Below are 19,245 nucleotides of genomic sequence, written 5' to 3' on the forward strand. Positions count from 1 at the left end.
AACATAAGCAGTTATGACATGGCATGTTGGAATTGGCCATTAGAGTACCACTTGCCACCTTAAGATTCAGTTATAAAGGCGTCACATTATGCTAGAGATTAGGAATGGTTAGTAGACTAGATATCCAACTAAATGGATGGTTAACATGTATAATGAATTAGAGGCTAACTGAATATATAATGATGTTGCTCCTATATGTGTGTTTTGCAACAAAACTCTATTATTATGTATCCCATCTTGAAACTTTGTCTCTCCCCAGCTTCAGCAAGGCAACCCAACACTCCTCAACATCCACATTCCTTTGGGTTTGTTAGGGTCCACCTTCTGATTGATTAGTGCCAACAATCTATTTTCAGTTTGAAACCTCCTCAAAGAATAATCCTCCTTCAAGCTAAGGGTAGATCCAAAGAACTTTACCCTTTTCTCGGCCAAAATGTTCATATCCCTCAGAGGAAGTCCATCTTCATCTATGAAATTTCCCATCACCTCTTTATTGTCCCTCCCTTTGGAAAGTTTGAACAGACTACTCTCAGGTTTCCTTTTGTTGTGTTGAAAATTTTCTATTTATACCATTTTTTTCTCCTCTCTAGTGCATTTTTCATCTTCATCCTTAATGCCAGCTTGGCATTTAAAGTACAAGTTAGTATCCTCTCATTCAACCCACTTGTTTGTCTTTTAATCTGAATTTTCTCTAACTGTAGAGCCCAATTCCTTCGCATCTCTTTTCCTCTGCCCTCAATTTACCCACAGCCCTAATAATTCCTTGCATCATCTCATTGGAAAATTGCCTCCATGCACCATCTTCACACCCTCTCCTTCTCAACTTACTAATTGCTTCTTCAGTGTACTCCACAAAAAGATCATCCTTAAGAAGTAGATTATTGACTCTTAGTTTCCTTGTGGGGTAGTGAGAGAAGTCAAGCTCATCCCCATCTCTTACATCCAACACCAATTCAAAGGCATATGGTCAGAAAGAGTAGAGCTGCAGTTAATAGAGACTCTAAGTGTGTGGAACCCAAGTAGCTTGCTAAGTAAAGAAAATCCTATCAATTTCGGAAGAAGAGGATATATATTTTAAACTAAAATAAGGGTGTCCCAATTTGTCCCTCCAGTCCCCTAGCTACCAACTATCAATGATCCCCAGATCTCTTCTTAACTTATCCCATTTTCCTTTTTCCTTACCTATTAAAATAATGCTTCCACCACATCTATCCACAACTTTCTCTACCATGTTAAAATCCCCCAAGATAATACATGGGGCTTGAATATTCACACTGGCAATCCAATTCCACATATTCAGACTTGAATATCCAGACTGGCAATCCAATTCCACATAATATCACTCCTGATTTTGTGGTTGTGGGCCCCATAGATATTAATGATCCAAATTATTTCCCCTCTCACTAAGATTTCTACTACCAAAATCCTACCATTAGGATGGTTGGCAATAATACTAAGGGACAATTCACTCTTAACTAGGGTCATCACTCCACTATAGCCTGAATTTACACCTCCATACATAATCATCCAATCTTTGAATCTATCCTTTCTAGAGATTTTACCAAAAAGATTATGTTCTTGTATGGCAAACACCGAATAGCCCCAAAGTGTCTCTAGCCCCCAAAAAAGAAGAATTCTTTTTTTTTTGCCCTTTAACCCTTTTACGTTCCACGTACAACCGAAAAACACATAATCTTTCTTCATAAAGGAACAGTTTCCAGGATCATTTCAACTTCTTCCTCCTCCACAGTCAGCTCTTTCTGAATTTCCTTCCATGCCTCCACAACTCTAGCATCAAACCTTTGTTCAAAAGAAGGGAAACTATCACATTCTTTAAGTGGGCTGAAAGGGTTTGAGTATAGAACAAGGCTTACACTTCCTTGAGAAATAGGTTTAATACCTTCAACACCCTGATTACCCTGATTCTTCTTGGCTTCTTGGCTTCCTTGAGAAATAGGTTTAATACCTTCAACCCCTTGATTACCTCGATTACCTCATTACCCTGATAACCTTCAACCCTGTAATTACCATGATTACCCTAGAAATAGGTTTAATACCTTCAACCCCCTGATTACCCTGATTCTTCTTGGCTTCCTGGCTTCCTTGAGAAATAGGTTTAATACCTTTAACCCCCTAATTAATACCTTCAACCCCTAATTACCTTCAACCCCTTGATTACCCTAATTACCCTGATTCTTCTTGGTTTCTATCTTAGCTTGCCTAACACTAGATTTCCCTTTTACCCTAACCCACTCTCCCTTCTGGCAACCCTCAGTAGTCTCCTTCATCATTTTCTTTCCCTTCTCCTCCTTCTTCTGGCTCCCAACTAAAGGAGTAGCTTTTCCCACTCCATTTTTTTCACCGTCCTTTTCCCCCTCCTCTTTTGCTATTGGCTGTTCATGACAATTTTTGGCAATGTGGTCAAAGCCACTGCATTTGAAACACACTCCAAGAAAGGCTCCAAATTTCAAGCATAACTCCATAATACCCCAGTGGCCCAAGTCCACATCTAAGGATTTCGGCGTTTCTTTGGAGGTATTCCAAGAAATGCAGACACTGCTGTTAGCATCATTTGGAATATACAGCATAGGACCAAGAGAGTAAGTAATATCCCGTAAAGCCGGTCTCAGCCAGGGGGGAGGCCAACCACTTCAACCCAAACAGGACATGCATTCTGGATACTCTTGTTAACATCAAAAAGGGGGTTGAAGGGGAACACATGCACAAGACATCGGCTCAAAAACAGAGGACCCATTAGGAACTCAATGGAGTCTTCTTGGGCCCTTTAATTTGGACGTTTAGTGAAATGCTTAAAATGCTAATCCATCTTTGACCAAGCCTAGAGGCCTAGTCCTAAAAGCATATATTTGATTTTTCACAAAAATAAAAAAAATAAAAAAAAGGAGATATTCCTAGATCTGGCCACCTAGGTGACTTTAAAGCTTTGTAATGGGCTGTCAGTCAGTAATCATAGCCTGCAGCAACCTTTTCGAACTCCAAACATTCCAAAAATTTGTCACTTTCTTCCCCCCTTTTTTGTGTGTACACCAGATCTCTTTCTCTCTCTAAATCTTCTCTCTAAAACGCCCTGCACTCCTTCTCCATGGAAAAAAGCATCTTTCTCTACTCCAAAAGCCATAGCTGACAGATCTGTACTCCTAAATGAGCCTTCTCTCTCCAAACCCACAATAGTAGCCATGGCTTGCAGGGAAGAAGCTTACCATGAGCATTCTCTCTACAGTACTTGGTCCTCTCTCCATAGCTAGTAGGTCTGTACTCCTAAATGAGCCTTCTCTCGCCAAACCCACAGTAGTAGCCATGGCTTGCAAGGAAGAAGCTTACCAGGAGCATTCTTTCTACAATACTTGCTTCTCTCTCCAAACCCACAGTAGTAGCACAGAAGAACCTTTTCATGAAGTATTCTCTCTCTCTATATTGCTTAGCAGCCATAGCTTGCACTAAAGAAGCTTCCCATGATGCATTGTCTCCTTTGCATTTTCGTCTCACCATTGCCAACCCTCTCTATGTTTCTTTGGCTCCCTTTCTGGCTTCTTTCTCTATCTACAATGCAGCTCTAGAGAAGCAACCCTCATCTCCATTCTTTCCATTATTTTTTGATACCATATCCTGCTCCTTCCACTCCTATTCAACCCAAGCTTACAAGCCTACTTTCTTGTAGATGGCACTACAAGACATCACCAATAAGCCTTCTAAGATCCGCCTTCAGGTTGATGTGGAGACAGAATACGCAACCCTACGCAGTAGGCATGTTGCACCCAATATTTCATACGATCAGCTTCGAATGCAAGGAGCAAAGGCCATTGATCTTTGGATTGATGGAAATCTTTATCCACCAGATCCAATATCTGGTGCCCCTCCACCATTCAAAAGCATTACAAGTTTTCTTATGTTTGTTGGTGATGGTTTCAATGGGCTTCTTGGCTATTGTAGGAGATTACACATGTTGTGGCTAGATGAAGTAGCTGAAAAGAGACAAACACAATTTGTCTTCGACCAGCTTCAAGCGGCATCGACTAAGCAGATCAATGGTTTGATGCAGAGGATTAAAGAGCTCTCAGAGGAGCTTGAGGTGCAGAAGAATAATCTAGCGGATCGTGTGCGCACAATAAATCAATTTACCGATAATTATGTTCGTCTTCAACACTCCACTCGTAATCTTCGACGTCGTGTTCACCATTTCACTCACCTTCCCATGGGATATCACGCAAGGCAAAGAAAACGTAAAGCTGTTGGGTTGCTTTCAAAGACAGCAGGCGCATGCAAGAGGCGTAAACAAACAACCAGGTAAAAATTTTTGTAGGAATTATAGCAGCTTTGAGAAGCAATTAATGAATAAAGCATCTCTCATGGTTGACCATTGTGATTGTAGGGCTTGTGCAACAGCTATACTAGGATGTAACAACGCTGAGGACAATGTTAATGCCTCCCTTCTTCAGCATGTCCTTCAGGAGAAGGATATTATGGAAATGATAACAGGTTCTGGTAATGATAAGCTGCGGGAGACCCTTCGTCAACATTTCTTGAAGGAAATCAAAGAAATTGTCACCCCCAAAGAGATGCTTGATATATGTGACTCAGCAGGTATTAGCCAGAAAGGTTACAGAGCAATATACAGGTCAATCACTTTAGGGTTGCGAGCAAAGGGAGTTATGCAATCCTTGCTTCCAACACTTTATAGCTTACAGATGGCAAAGAAGTGTGCTAATGGTGATATTGCATCCATGTTCGAGGGTGGGTACAAGTGGGTGGAGGATATTATGCCAATGCCAACAATCAAACCCTTTGAATACAATGCATATAACAATGTCTACATTGACATGGAAGTGCTACAAAAAGCAATGATTCAGTACTATGGCGTCACACTTGAAGAGACAGGTGGAAATGCCGTGTTTGTCTTGAAGCTGGATGAATGTCAAGTGGTTAAAGGTCAAAGACTGGAGCGTGTTAGTTTAACCTTGATGAGCCGAGCACTTAGAGGAAGGCCTTTAGAGACCCAAGAGTTGGATGCAACTGAAGACAGCAACAGTAGGGGTCAAGGGCATAAGCAGGACTACTACGGCATTCAATCAGAGAAGAACATCTGGTGGCAAGCAGCATGGGTCCTCCCAAAAGAGAACCATGATACCTTGAGGTGGTATTTTGAACGGTCTGGCATTCAACATGTCGTCTCTTGTCAGGTCAATGGTCAGAAGCTTGATGTTCCCGGAATAGGCTGCTTTAATGTTGAATGGCACTTGGGTGGCGATCTAAAAACCTTAAAGTGTATGTTGGGTTGTAAAACAGGTGCGAATACTATATTCTCATGTGTTTACTGTTGTCATTCCAAGACAGCACTAGACTCAAGAGTAAAAGGGAAACAACCTAGCAAAGGCAAAAGTCAAAAACAGGTGGGTGCAAAAAAAGCAATCGTTTTTGATGCTGAACAGAGGAAAGGATCAAAGGTATGGCATAATGGCATATTAAGTTGTGACCAGAGCAAGCCACCTAGTCGTGACCAGGGGGACAATGCTTGGAACCCAATCTTGGAAATTCCACTATGTCAAGTGCATGTGTGCACATTACATGCAAGACTCAGGATTTTGGATAAGCTATTGATGCTCCATATAAACTATGTCTGGAACATGGAGCCCGAAGATCGACAAGAAGAGTCAATACGTGCACTAGAGGGTGTACTTTCCTCTATGGGATTACATGCTGGAGCAGTGGTCTTGACAAAGGACAGAAAATCAAACCCTACACAAGACAACCCTAATAAAATTTGCATGGGTGGATCAAAGGCAAGACACTTGCTATCAAACCACTTGGGTTCTCATAGCCACACTGACTTTGAAATTTGGAAGAAGATATGTGATGTCACAACATATCGAGGAAATGATGCCAGGCTTGGCCTAAAACGTGCACATGTATGGGAGGTGTGTAATAAAATGGTCGATCTTCTAGAGCGACCTCACCTGGATGACCATGGTATTGAGGCACTTAAAGAAGCCACTTGTAGATTCACAGAAGAAATGGTCGAGGCATGGGGAGAAACACACATTACTCACTACATGGTAATGTTGTATTTATTGTGTCCTTGTAGTATGTTCTTCATACTATTTGTTGACTTTTTGTAATTTTCTATGCAGCATATATTGTATGCACATGGGCCATACTTTCTCGATAGATATGGCTCTTTAGCACTTTGGAGCAATCAAGGCATGGAGAAATCACATTACCAAGCAAAGGCCGTGTATTTTAAGGGCACTCGCCATGGTGGTGGCAAAGTCAAGAGTAATGCACTCCATGAAATGTTCAACTGGTTCTATCGCGTTCTGGTTGGCAAAAAAAGGCAGAAAAGTCGCGGTAATTTGTCTCTTAGGCGTCAAATAATGAAAACTGTTAATGCAAGAAGAACTGAAGGATACAACAGATCAAATGCTAGGGAGAGACTACGGCAGTGGGTAGCAAGCAAGCGTCGGTGTGGTTCCTCATGGGCTTAAACTCTCTGATTATAATCCTTTTGTGTTTTTAAATTTTTAAAAGTTTTAAAAAATTATATTTATAGACATATTTAAGTCATTTTTCATTTATAGCCACCGCATTTCAATTTCTTCTTTGTGCTCTACTCTCTCTTGCCCTCCCACTATCTCTTGCACTCGTACATACCTAGGCCATGCCAGAAGAACAGGAGCAAGACTTGCGGTTTTTCGATCAACTCGGCCCACTACCTGCTACAGCAAAAAGGACAAGTCTACCTATCGTAACAGAGCAAGAGGCAAAGGAGATGAGAGAAGAAGAGCGCAGGAAGGAGGCCGAAGAAGCGCAACGCAGGAAGGAAGCTGAAGAAGCAGGGTCTAGTAGAGAAGCAGAAGAAGAGCGGCGTCGAAAAGAAGCCGAGGAAGGTCAAGGGCAGCCACCAGAGATTGTTATTGAGGCCGACACCCTAGAACAGCTAGAGGTTATCTTGAAGAACAGGGAGGTCGAGCTCTTGTCCTACGGCATCACGAAAGATACCATTGACAAAGAGTTTGCTATTGTGAGGGCAGCTTGGGAGACAGAAATGCAAAAGAGACAGCAGCCCAAAGAGGACGCAAGGAGGGCAAGCCAAGCACAGCCACAGGCAGCCACAACATCCAGACGGCCAGTCAAGAAGTGTGGTAAAAGAATGGAGGGCAAGTTTCGGGACCAACAAGAAGAGGAAGAGCGTGCACAAAAGAAAAAGAAGTTCAGGTCTGAACGACCACCGTGGGAGAATCAAAGACCACCACCGCCTCCACCAGTTACAAAGAAGAAGAGAAAATGGAGGCCAGGGACAGTCGCGCTACGAGAGATTAGGAAATATCAGAAAAGCACAGATCTTCTCATCCCCAAGGCACCATTCTCTCGACTGGTGAGAGAAACAATGGAAAAATATTCTGACAGGGTTGACCGCATACAGAGCACAGCTCTTGAAGCTCTTCAAGAAGCTGCTGAAGATATTGTAGTTTCTGTTTTTGAAGACTCAGTGCTGGCTATGGTACATGCCAAGAGAGTTACTTTGAAGCCTGTAGATATGTCCCTAGCCCTACGTCTACGTTTAGAGCGTAGCCTTCTACCTCAATAGGCTAACCCATTTTGTAATACTCCCTACAAAATTTTGTAATGTTCCCAGATTCCTTTGTAGCTTTTTCACACATTAATGAAAACTTTGAGTTGTGTTACATTCTTTGTTGAGTCCATTTTTTTTGTATACTCAGTGCCAATGAACATTTCATTTAAAAAATATAAAAGCACTATACACACAGGAAGAAACACACACACACACACACACACACACATATATATATACACACACAAACATATATACACACACATATATATACATATACAAATATATATACATATGCACATATATATATATATATGTACACACACACACATATATATATGAATATTTATATATACAAAAAATGTAGATCCTATAAAGTCAACTAGAGAAACTTATACAGTGTCTTATGTGCCTCAAGGCAAAAAAAATAAAAAATAAATAAAAAAAATGCCATGTGCGCTACGGCGCGTTAATCTCCAGTTTGACCAGGTCAAAATGGAGATTTACGCGCCGTAGCGCACATGGCATTTTTTTTTTATTTTTTTTACCTTGAGGCACATAAGACCATTTAGGTGCCCTAACAGCCCCAAATCTTACATATATGTGAGTGTGTTTACATCTATAAATACAATATTTTTTCATACCGCTCTAACCCAATCTCGATTACTTTTTTTAATCACGATCTCAATTAAAACAAATCCTAAACAATTTTTTCTATGAACACATGAACAAAATCTTAAAATTGCGATGCTTGAAATGGTATGTCACAAGTACGCCAGGAAAAATCACAACTTACAATGCACAACAAAATTTTTTTATTAAACTTGGAAGAGAAGTTTGCATTACATCTTTTTAATAAGCTCTTGGAAGAGCTCAGGAGAGAGAGTTCTAGAGGCTGGTTTCTGGCCTAAGCTTTGGAATACATCACTCGGCTCATTGATTCCTTGAGCCTGAGAAAGGGCACAATGGCCTAAAACTGAGCCGGGATGGTTGCCCGTGAAGCAATACAAGGCAGCTTCCCTAGCTACCAAAATACATTTATTTATGTTCGAGGCTAAGGGGTTCTCCGACAAGACTGCACTAAGTGCTTTACATTTTAGGAGCTCGGCATAGGCGATCTCTGCATATTCTAAATGAAAAACCCGCACTATGTCGGCTCTGAGGGCAGGTATGTAGTGCCAAAGGGATGCATCTCGACCCTCTGACTTTGGCCGCGTTCCTCCTACGCGCATAGCAAACTTGTCCACTTCAAAAGCAGTCTGTCAACATGTCAATATAGAAGTTAGGAAGCGTGAAATGATACAAAAAATAATTTGCTTTACAACTAAGAAGTAAGGACATACCTCAGTTGCATCGTCACTTGCAACTAGTTGCTCATTTGTCAAGTTTATGCTTCCTTGGTCTTGAGCATCGCCAGCAACCAAGGGCATGTGTGGTTCAAAGGCATCTACGCTCTCATAGAATTGCACTTCTTGCTTTATTTCAACGAGCGCTTTGGCCACTACAACTTCCAAGGTACTGCTACCAATATCATATGCAAGCGCTTTTGTGAGGTTGTCATCTTCAAAAGAGATTTTCACTTTTCCTTTGTCTTGACCCCCAGCATTCACGGCAATAATAGAAAGTGCCTCATCCTCACGAAACCCGAGTGTCTTGGCAATGTCATCCAAAAACAAAAACTCTTTCCCATCAATAATGATTGGATGCAAAGACTTGATAACAAGGTCTGGGACCTCCTCGAGTACTTCATCACCCTCTAGAACTAGGTTCGGAACCTCCTCGGGGACATTATCTTGTAGAGCCACCAATGCCATTGAGGCCTCCCATTGTTCTGTAACATTCTCTTCCTCAGCATGGGCCTCTTGGACCTGCTCCATTAGCTTTACTTTGCCCTTTTCTTTTTCCTTGCCACTTTCTTTCGCCACACCCTCTTGTAACAGAAGGACCAAAACCATGTCCCAGCTTAGGAAAGAAGTGCCGATGTTGCCCATTTGTAGATCCAGGAGTAAGTCTTCCTCCTCATTTCTGTAGTCCTTTTCTGTGAGGGATTTTAAAAACCTGGATAGGCGAAATCTAAAATTCTTCTCTTCCCTGAATATGTACTTGATGAGGTCAACTGGAACCCATAAGCCCTCATCACCCTCAAACATGATGGAGTACGTGCTGATGTGTTCATCCATATACTGAATGACATCTGTAAAAGCATCCGCGTGTAGATGCATTGTTGCACGTACATCAATTGCTCCCTCAAACATAGGGACGATCTCATCAACCCTATGAAGTAACTCAAGCTTTCCTAGCTGTGCAATAAGTGCGTCAAGTAGAGGTGCCATGTCTATGAGTGATTGGAGGAAATAGAGAGTGTGTGATACAGAAAGGTGTGCGAAATTGAGAGCAAGTGTTAGGAGAGAACGATAATTGTCAATTGATGTAAATGAGTAAAGTATCGTTTATAAATGGGCGACCTTGTTATAAAATTTTTAAAAACTTTTAAAATTTGTAAGTACCAAAAATTTTTTAAGAAATGGTATGCAAAAGCAAGAACGTATCCTTCCATCGCAAGGTCATTTCCAATTTATTAGTGGCTCACGCCACTGATGCTTCTGTGACCAACCTTACACTATCACAAAAAAATAAAACTGCACAAGATAATTGAAAATTCTTAATAAGACAGTGAGGCAAAAAAATTGAAATTGTATTTACTTCAATTCAAGATTACATATCCAGTGGTTATCTGATAGCTACACAGCCAGGGAAAGTAATTTCTCTACAAAGAAAAGATCGTTCCTGCCTTTTGCGCACTACTCTACCATTTATTATCAAAGCAAAATCACCACTGAGTGAGAATCGAAGAACTAAGTAGTCACGTAAGTTGGCAAGGGACCAGTCATCGTTCACAGTAACATCTTCTACATCCCCACCTTGCATGGATATATGTAGCACACCCTGTTCTGTAGAGGTTGTGTCGGAGTCTAACGCCTCCCATTCTCCATTTGTAAGCTTCCATCGCCTGTAAGGAAACACAATGGACAACTGTTGCTTGGCAATATGATAGCGCGTCACAACCTTCTCAACAATTACTCCGCATCTGATGGTGTCTCCATTGTGTTGAACAACTTTTTTATCCCATGCAGGTGATAAGAAACAAGTCAGAGCTCTCTCCCCCTTTGCAATCCATAAAGTTGGGGTACGATGTGTGTCACTTGTACGGAACAGGTACACAAAGAGGTGTAGAGGTATGAAGCAGGTTATGGTTGCTTTGTGAGATCCATATGTGCACTTCATAGCATTTTGCACCTTACTTTCGATCTGCAAACAAGCCATGGCCACTGAAGCATTGTCTGGAATTGGCCATTCAATAGATGTGAGAGTTGGCGTAGGTTTTGGAACTAATTTTCCAGTACCATTTGCTGTCGTGGGAACCACATATGTATCCTCATAGAAGAAGATGTTTCGTGCTAGAAGTTGTGCAGCTGGACACCCTCCAAAGATTAAACTACCAAGCTCCACATGGTATGCTTCAAAGGTTCCTGAAATTGCCTCCATAGGCTCCCATTCACTATAGTTTGAGGGAAAAATATCTACGCACAGGAACCCAAGAACAATCGAAGCAGTGCTCAGTATACCATTATTAGCACACAATTGATTTAAAAACAAGAATATAAAGTGGTGAAATAACTTACAATTTGCAGGAAATTGTTGACGTTGGTCATGGTCTGCTAGTTTCAGCTCTGTTGCCTTGTAAACATGTTGGACCTTGGCTAGCTTTTTTCCATCACGATCTTGTTTGAGCTCCAATATCCGCCCTTTCCAATGGTGACTTTGTATATCAACGTATCGCTTTGACACCTTGTGGCTTCCTCTTGTACTAGGCTGCATCGTAATCCAATTCCACTTCTCGTACTGTTTGATGTTCCAGTGCCCATCCTCATCTTGACCACTGCTACAAGAGAGAGATTGAATACTGATCGGAGGCCTTCGAGCTCTAGAAGAAGACATCAGATGTATATATTAGAGAGATTATAAACCTTGATGGCAAAGAAAAATAGAATGGTGAGAAAAAAACTTAGACTAGGGAGATGTAAAAAAGAGAAGGAGTTGTAGAGCAAGTTCCAAGGGCTTGGCTGTGCTATTACTGCACTTTGAAAGAGGATATTGGAGGGGATGAGAGGAGACAATGAGTAAGATTATGAGAGCCAAAGCATTTGCAACTCAAGCTTCCATAGCTTGGCTCCACTGTCACACTCTGTAAAAGGAGGTTGGACAAGGTAGAAGGATGTAAGTGAGGATCAAACTTCCCTGGCTTCTGAGAGGAGGTTGCAGATCAAGCTTCCATAGCTAAGCTCTGCTGTTACACTCTGTAAAAGGAGGTTGGACAAGGAAGATGGATGAAGTAAGGAAAGGTAAGTGAGGATCAAACTTCTATAGCCTCTCAGAGGAGGTTGCAGATCAAGCTTCCATAGCTAAGCTCTGCTGTTACACTCTGTAAAAGGAGGTTGGACAAGGAAGAAGGATGAAGGAAGGAAATGTAAGTGAGGATCAAACTTCCATAGCTTCTAAGAACAGGTTGCAGATCAAGCTTCCATAGCTATAGATCTAGGTTTCTGAGTGAAGAGAGAGGTAGATCAAGAGGTAGATAGCTAAAAGAAGTAGTCTGGAGAGTGAAAAACGCCTTGCTATGAGAAAGGGGAAAGAGAGAGCGTTTTGGAGGGAACGTGGGAGAGAGGGATAGTGGAAAGTGAAGGGGAATGTGCATTGAATGCATGGGAACTCGTTTTTGGGCCTCTATCACTTTGGAGGCCTTAGTTAATGATGGCTGCAGGCTGGTGGCAGGCTGCAGCTATCCTTTTCTATATAAAATAGGGGAAAAATGCAAATACGTTTTGAATTTTTGAGTTTTAGTTGATTTTGAAAATTTAAAAAGAGCCTATTTAGCCTATTATTCTAAGTTTGACCACTACCTTCTAGGCTCTTACAAACCATTGGTTTCAGTCCACATGTAATCTCCCTATTTGTCTATTTCTTAATCACCTCCATTAGGCAATGGCAAATTAAAGGGCCCAAAAAGACTCCATTGAGTTCCTAATGTTTGGCAAATAACTCTAACACAGACTAACCTTTAACAAAAAGGACATTGAAAAAGCCTTTACCTAGGTAAAACAGCTTGGAGATGACATTTTCATGCAGTACGCTTTCTTGAAGCCACTTTCCCAACTCTGCCTTAGACGGGGGTCTACCAGGACAAAAAACAAAGACGCTACAGATGGAAAAGAACCCCACTTGACTTCGACTAGCTCCTGATTAAGCTTCAAACATACCTTCTCCTTCGATTGAGAACAAAGTCTATCGTTTAGCCAATCGGGCACACACTTCTTCCTAGAAAACTCGACCTCCGCCTCCTCTCTGTGTCGCTTGATCTCTTTCTCAACATCAGGTTCCCAATCCCCCCATCCGCTCGAACCCTCCACCCCATCTTGGTGCCACATTCTGGGATGACCTTGCCATGCAAGCCCTGTCTCGTCGACCACCCGTCGATGTACGGGATGCATGCAATCGCACGCGTGAGATAAGATCTAGCACAACTCCACTACACCACTCCTCCTCGCACGTGTCCACTACACCACTCCTCCTCCAACAACCCTCTAAGAATTGGCTTTTATTCATATATCGTGTTGATTATGTAACCACAATTGATCAGTTTTCATAATTGATCAATTGGCATTACAAAGTGTTTCACCTAAAAAATGAGTACCAACAATGATAGTTAGCACTTATCAAAATCAACCACAAGATGTAGTACATAATGACAGATAGAATCGCACTAAAAGGTTACCCAACAAGCTAAGCGTGGCAGTTTCATTGGCAATATAGAAAAGAACTGTTTGGTGATGAAACCAAACCGTTTCTCCTTCCAAGTGGATGAAGGTTTATTGCAATTGGGATTATAGGAACATAAATTTATAAAATAGCTACACTTGATTCTAAACCAGTGTTGATAGAAATACCATCGAAAGAGGAGCGAGGTGTACGCTATCACTAGTCTTAAAAGCATGCGATGCACTTTGCATTGATTCGTGCCCTTCGTAATGATTCCACTTGGATTTGGTGCAAATAAATGTTTAGAACACTTGACCACCAAGCTTGTGCTAGATTAAAAAAATCTCAAAATACAAATTAAAAAACAACCATAATCCCAACTTCTAATTTAATCTTTCAAGTACTACACAATGGCTGTTGTAATCTTTATATTCTGCTCCTAAACCTTGACAAGAATGAATGTGGTCCAACATCGTTGGGTTGTAAGAAAATAGCTCATTGATTAAAATGCTATACTTTAACCTTAGAAAATAGTTCACTAAATCATAGCATCATCATGATCTCCATTAGCCACAATAATGTGAGATGTGATGAACTACTTTAGAAAGTCTTTTGGGAGGTGGGGAGATTAAACAAGTGCGAACAAAATATATGGAATTTGTACGAACTAGGTAGTGCATAAAAGGTGGATAATCATAAGGTAGATAGGTTAGATCCAGAAGGATGCCCCAGATGTTGAGCCCATGAAGGGTAGTTTTGCCCCTTAATGAACTACTTGAAAAAGTTTATGTTGGGGGATTAAAAAGGTGCTATTAAAACTATATAGGTAGTGGATATATAGTGGCATAAAAAAGATGGAAAATTACATGGTGGATTAGATGATGAAGACCACCAAGAGGTTTACCAAAGATGCGAAGGGCCAAGTAGAGTAGGGCTAGAACTCATAGAAGAGCTGTTCAAAGGCTGGCATGTGGTGGGAGGAGAGGGCAAGGGAGACACTGACGCCACCATCACGAGAGGGGCTAGGCAAGAGGTAGGCGAGACCTTCATAGGGGATGCCGGCGGGGCCCATGAAGGTGGGGCGGCCCCACCCAAAGTCTGCGTCGTAGATGGGCAGGCGGGTCCAGCTGGTGATCCCCAAGTTGGGCGTCCGAAATGTGTGGGCGCCCCTGACAAGGGCGCCTAGATCTGGCTGCAGCTGCAGGTAGTCCAAGGCCGACCTCAAATACTCGTCGTCCATCCTTGCCGAGGCTTCCCTGATCGTGTTGGCGCCATAATACAAGGGCTCCCCAATCAAATCCCCCGCCGCCGCCACAGGCGTTGCCGTGAATATCACATTCCCGAAGTAGCCCTCCGGCAGTGCTGGCTTCAGCCGTGCCCTCCCATCCGTCGCAATGTACAGCTTCGTTGCCTGCTCCCTGCATAGATTTCTTGCTTTTGACACACACCTCCACACGTGTGCCGACACCGCCTCGTACGTGCTGTACGTGGCCTTCGTGTGGGGATCAATCGCCTTGGCTCGCAACGCCAACACTTGCTCCTTGGTAAGGTGAAGAATGGCTGGCGTGGCAACATTCTCAACGTGTTGTTTAGTGGTGGGTGATGAGTCATCCTGATTAGTGGATCCATTTTGAGTAGGAATAGTGTTTAATGTATGCCCATTGTGAGCTGCCTTAATCTTGGGTGGTGTTGGCAACAATGGGGGAGGGGGTTGATACTCGATGTGGGAGAATTTTGGGGTGGGTGGGTCCCTTGCCCTAAGGAGGGTCCTGTCTATGAATGTGGTCACCTTGATGTCCATGCCCCTTGCCATACTAGCCCATGTGTTGATGAAGTGTATGCCTGACATGCCATCCGCTGCATGGTGCTGCATGCCCACCCCTAGTGAGACGCCCCCACATGTAAAGAATGTCACCTGCACAACATCAACTCACTCACATGAGCCTATCACATAAGAAGAGATTATAAGAAAGAAAGAAAGAAAGAAAAGAGTAAATGCACATTTGTAGTAATAAATGTCATAATAGATGCACAAAAATCTCAAAAAATTAATCATTTATGTTTCATGTGCATATGGTGTTATATAGAACGTTCATCTTGCGACCCAAAGTTCGAACCTTGACACCGATGGAACTTGTCCACGTCATGATGCGAAGAAAGAGATGCGTATTATAAAATAAAGTATGCAATTTATTGTCGTTCAAAACTTTGTGTTGGGAAAGTGGAATATTCCATCGGTACAAAAGTGAGCTACACGGGGATTGCTTGTTGGGAAGGTGGAATAATCCATCGGTACAAAAGTGAGCTACAAGGGGATTGCTTTAAAAAGCATTTGTTCAATGTATGCTTATTATACATTGAAACGAAACCCAACTAATCTATTGATTTATCATTTTTTTACACACTTTATGTCTCAAGAGTCTCCACAATGATTAGCATTTCTTAAGTATGTGGAATAGAAGGATTCAACAAAATAGGGTATGATTAGCATTTCTTTTAAGTAAATGGAATTTAAGGATTTAAAAAAATAGGCGCCATACAAACTCTTATTGGTGGTGGCGATAAGTGTATGGTGCACAAAACACAAAAGCACAAAAACTATTTGCTGAATGTAGAGGGCAACACAAGTGAAATTAATAAGATGGAATTAATGTGTGTGTGTGTGTGTGTGTGTGAGAGAGAGAGAGAGAGAGAGAGAGAGAGAGAGAGAGAGAGAAGAAGTGAGAAACAGAAGCAAGAGTGAAGTTACCTGTAGAACAAGCAGAGGGTAGGTGGAGACATCTTCAGTGTAGGTGACTTTGGGGACAAGTTGTTTGAGGATGAGGGTGGGGGCAAAGTCCCCAAAGTCATCAACAGTAGCATCCACTACAGCCTCAACAAGGAGAACACCATCTCCATTGCAGTTGATCTCAATGCGCCCATTTTCATCCTTTTGAAGCCTCCCAGCCATTGGATAGAAAGGCACCAGAGCCTTTGCTAAGGCCTTCTCCAAAACCTCGTATGAGAAGAAATCGTGGCTCTTACTTGGCTTGTAAAAATACACACTAGGCGTGTGTATCCTAGGTATCACCAAATCCACATTAGAGTTCCACAACACCCTCTTTGGCGTCTCTTCAGCTGGTGGAACCAAATTAGCACGGCGAATAGTAACCTTCATATTGGCTCAGTTCAAACCCCAAAAAAATTTGAAAGATAATAATCCGCCTGCAAAAAATATGTATAAACCAAGCATATGATTATTAAACCTTGCTATACGAAGAACGATTAAAATATTAATCTTGCTCGTTAGATGCATTAATCTACCTTGGTCTGTGTGGAGATTTTAAGTTTCTATACATACATATATATATATATATGTAGAGAAAGAGCGAGGCATTGCGGAAAAAAAGGTCCATAGACCGTTCTTTGTCTACGATGTTCTAGAAACATTGGAAACTTGAGAAAGTTGAAATTATCAAAAATGGCAGAAACTTTAGATTAATTATTGGTATTAAGGATAAGATTATTGACTGGTCGATCTCCTGGACAATGACAAATATATATCGCTTGGAAATTAGAAAACAACAATGTCTAAGAATAACAAAATGAAATTCTCTTTCTATAGAGATGAATAATGAATTGGATTTTCCTTCTATAGACGTGAACACCTTGCACATCCTAAATTGATTCCCGTTGATCATTAGAAGGCAATACATTAGAGTTAATGCAATACATTAATATATTATACGGCTTGCTTTGTGTCTGTTCTACAAGACATTAGCAGCTAATTAATGGGAAGCAAAAAGGGCCGCAGATATATATATATACATACATATATATATATATATATGTAGAGAAAGAGCGAGGCATTGCGGAAAGATAATCCGCCTGCAAAAAATATGTATAAACCAAGCATATGATTATCAAACCTTGCTACGAAGAACGATTAAAATATTAATCTTGCTCGTTAGATGCATTAATCTACCTTGGTCTGTGTGGAGATTTTAAGTTGCCATACTCTATACATACATATATATATATATGTATGTATAGAGTATGGCAACTTAAAATCCGCCTGCAAAATATGTATAAACCAAGCATATGATTATTAAACCTTGCAACGAAGAACGATTAAAATATTAATCTTGCTCGTTAGATGCATTAATCTACCTTGGTCTGTGTGGAGATTTTAAGTTGCCATCCTCTATACATACATATATATATATATATATATATATATATATATATATATATATATATATATATATATATATGTAGAGAAAGAGCGAGGCATTGCGGGAAAAAAGGTCCATAGACCGTTCTTTGCCTACAATGTTCTAGAAACATTGGAAACTTGAGAAAGTTGAAATTATCAAAAATGGCAGAAACTTTAGATTAATTATTATTGGTATTAAGGATAAGATTATTGACTGGTCGATCTCCTGGACAATGACAAATATATCGCTTGGAAATTAGAAAACAACAATGTCTACGAATAACAAAATGAAATTCTCTTTCTATAGAGATGAATAATGAATTGGATTTTCCTTCTATAGACGTGAACACCTTGCACGTCGTAAATTGATTCCCGTTGATCATTAGAAGGCTATTAATACATTAGAGTTAATGCAATACATTAATATATTATAAGGCTTAGGCTTTGTGTCTGTTCTACAAGACATTATTAGCTAATTAATGGGAAGCAAAAAGGGCCGCAGATACCTTGATGATGCTATTGAGCGCAGGCGTCTTGAGCAAATTATTAATTGAAGCCAAAAAAAAAAACAAAGAAAAATAGAAATCAAGAGTCTCAAGGACTGGATCTGTTGGATGTGAAAAGAAAATTAGCGAAATTGGAAATTGCATAGTTAATATCATAATGCGAATTATGTATGTGATTAAAGATGCAAGGATCTTAATGAAAAATTCAGGAATGTTACACGAGGTGTGGTTCCGGGTCAAAACTGCACAGAAAATTAAGTCACGCGCAGGACTGGTAAGTGAGTGTGTGTGTGCGAAAGACAGTGAGTGTAAAAGGAGCCCTTCGGAATATAATTGAAATAATTTGAAATCCGTGCATAATACCACACCCCCCCCCCCCCCCCCCAAAAAAAAAAAAGAGGAGGGGGAATTTTCTTTTTTCTCAAGAAAATTGGAAAATCTCCCCCAAAATATAATGAACGAGAAAATTTTAAGGGGAAAGAAAAACTCAAATTTTGCAAAACATCACCAAACCGTTGGAGAAATGTAGAGCAACCTGTGCCCAAATTTCGATAGGGAAATTAAAATAAAATCAGCCAAGGGAAATTCAGCAATTGGAGGTTTGATAACTCAATTAAAATAATAATAATCACCACCATAAAGCATTGTTTAAAGCATCTAGGAATTGTGCCCAAAAATGATAGAAGAATTCAGCCATGGGTGGTCTAATAACTCATTTCAAAGCATGGAATGTTTATGTGGAAAATTATTCTAAATCAAATATACTAGATAATATTAAGCATTGAAATAATTGAAGGAGGCATAAGAGAGGGTAGTTAGGTACCGGTGGTTAAGCATGATTCTTAGCCATCGTCTACGTTTCGACTCTTAGGTGTGGCATGGAGCCCTACGAATTAGAAGTCTTTCTGGTTAGTATCTTTCAATCTCTTGCTCCTCCTCTCTATGACTTACCTTTCGTGGTGGGTGAGTTGGTGGGTGGCAAGTAAGTGTCTTCCTTTGCACACCCAAAATATATTTTAATTTCTTAAAACCAATCTGTATTTCTTTTGTACAATAATTCTTTCTAAAAGACACCATTAGGTGCAACACTGTAGGTAAGGGGCATACTTTTCTTTCAAGGTCAAAATTGGTGAGTGGGT

General features: G+C 40.8%; 2 protein-coding genes across 6 annotated transcripts; both read right to left on the reverse strand.

The window, feature by feature from the left end:
* Positions 1-1,700: 1,700 nt before the first annotated feature.
* LOC147632681 (uncharacterized) lies at positions 1,701-9,402 on the reverse strand. Its single transcript, XM_086807037.1, has 5 exons — positions 8,932-9,402; positions 8,512-8,847; positions 2,189-2,393; positions 1,994-2,102; positions 1,701-1,800 (listed from the first exon to the last, which is right to left on the reverse strand). Exons 1-5 carry the CDS (start codon positions 9,400-9,402, stop codon positions 1,701-1,703), a joined length of 1,221 nt encoding a protein of 406 aa, XP_086663163.1.
* A 4,675-nt stretch (positions 9,403-14,077) lies between these two features.
* Positions 14,078-19,045, reverse strand: LOC147632682 (shikimate O-hydroxycinnamoyltransferase-like). 5 transcript variants are annotated; one of them, XM_086807490.1, is made up of 3 exons: positions 18,930-19,045; positions 16,155-16,609; positions 14,078-15,320 (listed from the first exon to the last, which is right to left on the reverse strand). In XM_086807490.1, the coding sequence occupies exons 2-3, from the start codon at positions 16,560-16,562 to the stop codon at positions 14,340-14,342; spliced, it is 1,389 nt and encodes a 462-aa protein (XP_086663616.1). In that variant the 5' UTR covers positions 16,563-16,609; positions 18,930-19,045; the 3' UTR covers positions 14,078-14,339. The 5 variants fall into 5 exon arrangements, with proteins under 5 accessions (XP_086663616.1, XP_086663615.1, XP_086663619.1 ...); XM_086807489.1 differs by lacking the exon at positions 18,930-19,045 and adding an exon at positions 18,107-18,453; XM_086807493.1 differs by lacking the exon at positions 18,930-19,045 and adding an exon at positions 17,555-17,616.
* Positions 19,046-19,245: the final 200 nt, after the last annotated feature.

The sequence above is a fragment of the Cibotium barometz genome, chromosome 13, assembly GCF_041138505.1.
Source record: "Cibotium barometz isolate CiBa-2024 chromosome 13, ASM4113850v1, whole genome shotgun sequence".
NCBI classification, from domain to species: domain Eukaryota; kingdom Viridiplantae; phylum Streptophyta; class Polypodiopsida; order Cyatheales; family Cibotiaceae; genus Cibotium; species Cibotium barometz.